This window comes from Scylla paramamosain, chromosome 14 (genome assembly GCF_035594125.1).
Source record: "Scylla paramamosain isolate STU-SP2022 chromosome 14, ASM3559412v1, whole genome shotgun sequence".
In the NCBI taxonomy this organism is placed as follows: domain Eukaryota; kingdom Metazoa; phylum Arthropoda; class Malacostraca; order Decapoda; family Portunidae; genus Scylla; species Scylla paramamosain.
In genome coordinates, this window is record NC_087164.1 from 668,671 (window position 1) to 675,000 (window position 6,330).

The 6,330-nt window shown below is 37.9% G+C and overlaps 1 protein-coding gene across 3 annotated transcripts in view; it reads right to left on the reverse strand.

Annotated features, from left to right (window-relative positions):
- The window catches only part of LOC135106727 (ankyrin repeat and protein kinase domain-containing protein 1-like), a 32,480-nt gene that overhangs the window by 20,684 nt on the left and 5,466 nt on the right, over nt 1–6,330 (reverse strand). For all 3 annotated transcript variants that reach the window (XM_064015984.1, XM_064015985.1, XM_064015986.1), the window contains exon 3: nt 6,010–6,315. In XM_064015984.1, coding sequence (XP_063872054.1) covers nt 6,010–6,087 — 78 coding nt within the window. In that variant the 5' untranslated portion in view covers nt 6,088–6,315. The remainder of the gene's footprint in view (nt 1–6,009; nt 6,316–6,330) is intronic.

Sequence of the window (6,330 nt, forward strand, 5' to 3'; positions counted from 1 at the left end):
CAGTGTAAATACAAGACTGATTTTGTGACACCTGTGAGTGCTTTCAAGAACACTTATCAGTCTACCACCAGACTGCAACACTGCCCGTGCTAGCGAGGTGCTGCTTAAACTGAGCGGCTGGGCAGTCAGGCGTGCATTTTGCACTGGCTACACCGACGCAAAGTATTACTGGTGTTCACCTGACAGCCGCAGGGTGTCCACGGACGTGACCATGAGGACTGTCCACAGTAGACCCAATGACAAGCTGAGGAGTGAATTTGCTTGCTCTGTGGAGATTCAGGGGAACCACAATCGTCCCCTTGGCCCTGTTGATGGCCTTAGTGAACCAAGGGTGCCCTCAGCTACACGAGAGGTATTTGAGAGCCATTTGAACCAAGGTACACTAAAACCCTTAAGTTATCATTATTATTATTATTATTATTATTATTATTATTATTATTATTATTATTATTATTATTATTATCATTATTATTATTATTATCATTATTATTATTATTATTAATTCTTTTTATTTTTCTGTGTTATTTTCCTGTGAAAAGCAGCACTGGATAGGGATTGTGGGGGAGAGAAAGAGCAGGGTGATGATAGAGGTGTTTCATTCCCCGAATGTTTCAACAAGCTGCCTTCACAGGGAACGAATTGTCGCCGAATATGACAGCTTGAAAAAATACCGAGGAATGAGAGGTCTGGTGCTTCACCCTGCTTCCTTGCAACCAGCACGTTCCCCGTGCACTCGTGCAGCCTAGAGATGCTGTCTGATGCTTTCCTGTTGGCTTGCAGCTAGTACAGGATGAAATACAGTTTGTGTTCTGAATTAGTGAGTTAGTGTTCAGCTAGCCACCTGTGTTGTTTCCTTCATGACAGTCACGTGTCCGCCACGTTCAATATTTTTGCCCTCTCTTTGAAAAGTGTGCACACCAACTGCTGAAATATTTGCACTGCATCACAGCTCACTCAACAAAACGGGTTACCAAGCTTATAGCATAACCATTACCTGCAGGCTTACCACCTCATTAATATCTATAAGCACCTCTTGAAATTAAGCAATACTTCATTTGTTTAACATGAATTTACAAACACAAATGTGAAGAAAGAAATACATCTTGGTAAAGGATGCAAAATGTTGTAAACAAAAACATTTTGCATCACATTCATATTGGTTAATGTTAGAAAAATGATAAATGTAATAAGCTCACACACACACACACAAACACACACAGCTCTATATTTTGAGGGAGTTTCTCCGCTACGACCCTAACCTGGGAGCTACTACTGCTTTCAAATGAACTTCTGAGTACCTGACTACTGATGTGACCTGCCACAGGGCCTGAGTAACATTTCTACTGCCAGTACTGAAGGTACTATCAAGTCTTCCCTGTACTGTTGTGTGAGCCACAGAAGGTAAACAAGGTGTTGCGGTGTGCCACGTATATACTGTACCACCCTCACTGACCTATGCATGTAAAGAAATTCTATTGTTGAACTCCACACAACAATGGCACACTTCATTGGGTCTGAACCTGAAGAATTAGTGAAGACAAAGGTAGAAAACGAGCTTGCTAATATAACCAGCAGCATTGATGGAAGGGAAAGCAGAAGTGTAAGTAAGACTGTCCAGCCTGGCAGCATAATTTCGGTCACTGTGTCTACGGCTGTATCTACTGCTTTCAAGGAATTCAGGGATAAATTAGAAAACAAGATCGCAGTAATGCTGAGGAATTGCCTCCTGCTCAAGTATGAACACGACAAAATGGAGCAGTACTCCCGAAGGGAGAACTTACGTATTTCTGGATGAGAGGAAGAAGAGGACGAAAGTGAGGAGGTGCTGGAAGCTAAAGTTATAGAACTTGCGGATACCATTGGAGTGAAAATTGAGCAGGATGACATTTCTGTTGTTCACCATTTGGGGAGGTCCAGGGAAGGAGGTAGGCCAGTGATTGTGAGGTTTTGCCACCGAAAGAAAAGAAATGTAATTATGCAAAATAAGAAAAAAAACTGAAAGGTAGGCAAAGAAAAGTGTATATAAATGATGACATGACCTCCTTAAGGGCTAAAATGTTGAATATGGTTAAGGAGCAAGAAACAGTGAAAAATGTGTCCACAAGGGAGGGGAGCATTCTTGCATGCTTGCACAGTGGGGGTAGACCTGTTGTTATAAACTGTCCTGATGACTTAGAAAAGGTTGTTATATCTGCTCCTGATTGGAAAAGGTTAAATCTAGATCACTTAACAAAGGCCTAGGATGGCCCTGCTGGGGCACAGCACATACTTGGGCATGATAATAGTGTTAGTGTAAGTAATATTAACTCTGTTCAGTTTGTTCCTCCCCTGGATTATATTAATGTGTCGTCTCTTAATGTCTGTGGTATCAAGTCAAAGTTTTTATCTATGAATTTTGTTAACTTTATTAAAGATTATGGTGTGATTTGTTGATGTGAAACTAAGTGTGATGATACTGATGTAATTAATGTAAAAAACAATATGGAAAATATCGGCTTTGACATTGACTTTAAGGACAGAAGCAAATTAAGCAGGTTTAAGTCTGGGGGTTTACTCATGGCCATCAAGAAAAATGCTAGTTTTAAGTGGAGGCATATTAGTAACACTTATGATTCTTTACTTTCAGTTAAAGTTGATAGAAGTAGTGTAAATTTTGGTAGGGAACTGGTAATAAGCTGTGTTTACATTCCCCCCTCACACTCTAGATGTGGTAATGAAGAGCACTATGACGAGCTGGATGATTTTTTGCTTACTTACTCATGTGATGATTATGTGCATTGCATGTGCTTTGTGGTGATTTTAATGCTCACACTCTCACTATGTCCGATGTTCCTTCTGAGGCTGCTGAGGACCCTGTGTCTGTAAGTTTAACTAATTTTGGAATAACTGAGACTAGAGCAAACCAGGACTTAACCCCAGATAGGAATTCATATGGGAAAAAGTTGTTGGATGTTTGTAAGAATCACCAAGTTTATATATTCAATGGAAGGTTAGGGGAGGACTGCAGCATTGGCAAACAATACAAATATTGACTATTTTTTAGGATCACCAGTGATTATGAAATATGTTGTAGTTTTTAAAGTATTAGATTATGAACCTTTGTGGTCTGATGTACACTGTGGGCTACATGCAAGGATGAAATGTGAGATACAAAGTACAGTGCCTGTTGTAAACCGAGAGGCAAAGGAATCAAGACAATCAGGTGTAAGGCCAAGTAAATGGAATGTTGAAAAACAATTTTTATGTGTGAGTAATATTGATGAGACTAAGATAAATGAACTGATTGCAAAAGTGGATGAATTACCCATGGATGCTATTAATCTAGATTTAAAACAAATACTGATTGAGGCGGCACTTGCAACTTTCCCACCATATGAGAAAAGATCATTCATGAAAAAGTCCAATAATGCCACCTCAGTGGGATATGATACTGATAAAGAGTGCTGGCCATCTAGAAAGGAACACCACAAAGCTAGACAGAGGTATCATTTGCATAGAAGTAGTGAAAATTTTAACAACATGATCGAGAAAAGCAGGAAAAATAAAGCAAATCTAAAAAGAGTGAAGAATAAGGAGAGGGATAACTTAATAAAGAAACTTAGAAAATATAAGAGTGATGACCCTAAAGCATATTGGAAAATTTTAATTAGTCAGAAAAGAACTTATCAGATCCCCATAACACTAAATGAATTATATGACCATTTTAAGCAGCTAGCGGGTGATGAAAATTCCGACAACAGTGATGTGAATATTACAAATGATGAAGACCGTGCAGATGCTGAAATTTTATCAGTACTTAATGATCCTATAAGTGAAGGAGAGGTAGTTAGAAATATTAAGAAGTTAAAAAACAACAAATCCCCAGCATCTGATATGATATTAAATGAATATATTAAAAGTACTTGATACTGGTGTCATGCCAGCTGAATGGTTGGTGGGTACAATAGTGCCACTCTATAAAAACAAGGGAGACATCCAGGATGTTAGTAATTACAGGGCCATCACCTTACTTAGCTGCATGGGGAAGCTGTTCACTTCCATACTTAATGAAAGACTTAATGATTATTCAAACACCTTATCTACCATTAATGAAACACAAACGGGCTTCAGACACAGATATTCCACTCTGGATCATATATTTCTTCTTCAAATGTGTCATTGATTTATTTAAGTGGAAGAAGAGAAAGCTATTTTGTTTATTTGTTGATTACAAGAAAGCCTTTGATATGGTACAGCGTGGAGGTTTATGGTGTAAACTTGTGAAGGAAGAGATGCAAGGAAAAATTCTAAATGTAATCAGAAATATGTACAATAATATCAGATCATGTGTCATGCTTAACCAGGAGATTTCAGACACCTTTGCTTGCAATGTAGGGGTAAAACAGGGGGAAAATTTATCACTGGTGCTTTTTGCTTTTTATGTGAATGATATTGAAAGTAAATTAATTGAATATAATTGCAGTTATGTAAATTTTGGTGACGATTTCTTAAACATGTATCTTAAACTATTTGTTATTATGTATGTAGATTATACAATTATTTTGTGTGACAGTGAGGATGGAATGAAGCAAGCACTGGTTGCTCTGAATTTATATTGTAATGAATGGAAATTGAAGCTAAATTATAACAAAACAAAAATAGTAGTGTTTAGCAGGGGAAGACAAAATTTAACTATGAACTTGAATTTGGTGGTGAAAACATTGAAGTAGTGACATAGTATAAGTATCTTGGAGTATTATTAAATTATAATGGGAGGTTTTGCAAAGGTGAGCTGGAGCTAAAAGAGACACCCACAAGAGCAGTGTACTCATTAATAAGTAAGTGTAGGAAGTTTGACTTGCCAGTGGATATACAACTCAAATTATTTACCACCACGGTGTTACCTATATTGACTTGTGCAGCTGAAATTTTGGGTTACCATATTGCTAGGGAGTTAGAGTATATGTACATGAAATTTTTAAAGCAGGTTTTGGGTGTTCATGAGAATACTTGTAATGACATGGTGTATGGTGAACCGGGTGTATTTCCACTTGATATTTATATAAAGAAAAAAAAAAAAAATGATAGGTTATTGGTCTAGGCTAATTTCAGGTAAAAATACTAAACTGTGTTATTTAATGTACCAATGTCTATTGCAGCTGGATAGGCTAGGGCTTCATACTTCTCCATGGTAAACTTGTATAAAGAATATTTGTAATGACTGTGGAATGTCTGGTATGTGGTGTTGCAAGATGTTCCTAATTCAAGATGGGTAAAGAAAGCTATGGAACAGAGATTGAATGATCAGTGGCTTGTAACTTGGCATCATAATTTAGAAACAAAATCATTAAGTAGCAGTTATAGGGTGTTTAAGACAGATTTTGGCAGAGAACAGTATTTAGAACAGTTAACAAAGGGTGACAGATTATTAGTGACTAAATTTAGAAGTTGTAATAATAGACTTCCTGTAAATGTTGGTAGGTATCAAGGTGTCAGTAGAGAAGATAGGGTATGTAACATGTGTAATGCTGAGGTAGAAGGAGAAGAATTTCATGTTCTTTTTTAATGTACTGATATGGAAATTGTTAGGTTAGGTAATATGTATATAGCAAATTACATAAATAGGCCAACAATTCAAATATGTTTTGTTCATGCAAAGTATAAGTTCAAATGTGATAAAGAAATTATCTTTGTCTTTGAGGATGGTGCCATGCATGTTTAGATAAACAGTGTGCAAAACACCTCAATAGTTTTTTATTTTATTTCTTAATTAGTGACAGTATGTATCATTATATATGCATATACATTTTTTATATTAATTTTTTGCCATTGCTTACAGCGTATTTCATTTGTATGTATTTGTCTTTTCTTATGTAATATTATGCACATTCTGTATATAATCTATATATAGTGTCTGTATTCTTTTGCTGGAGAGCTGTGCTCCATACTTTATAGAAAGTCTGACCTTACTCAATATATTCAATTAATTTCAATTATAAATCCAATTCACACACACACACACACACACACCTGTACACAGTGGTGGCGCTGTAGTCCCTTAATCACTGAGTCTTGGCCTTGCTGCCGTGCCAGGTCAGCGGGGGTCATGTTGTCAGGGGTGGTCACATGAGGGCTCACGCCGCGTCGCAGCAAAGCCTCCACAGCATCACTGGGAGCCCCGCACAGCGCCGCGGCGTGGAGAGGCGTCAGGCCATCCTAGCTCAGCGTGTGACCATCACAAACCTTGGGGATGCTGGCCATGGCTGCCTTGTTGCCCTCCACCAGCATGGACAAGACTTTGTTGTGGTGGTGTTCATGCTCGCCCCGCCACGCACTCTGAGATGACAAACA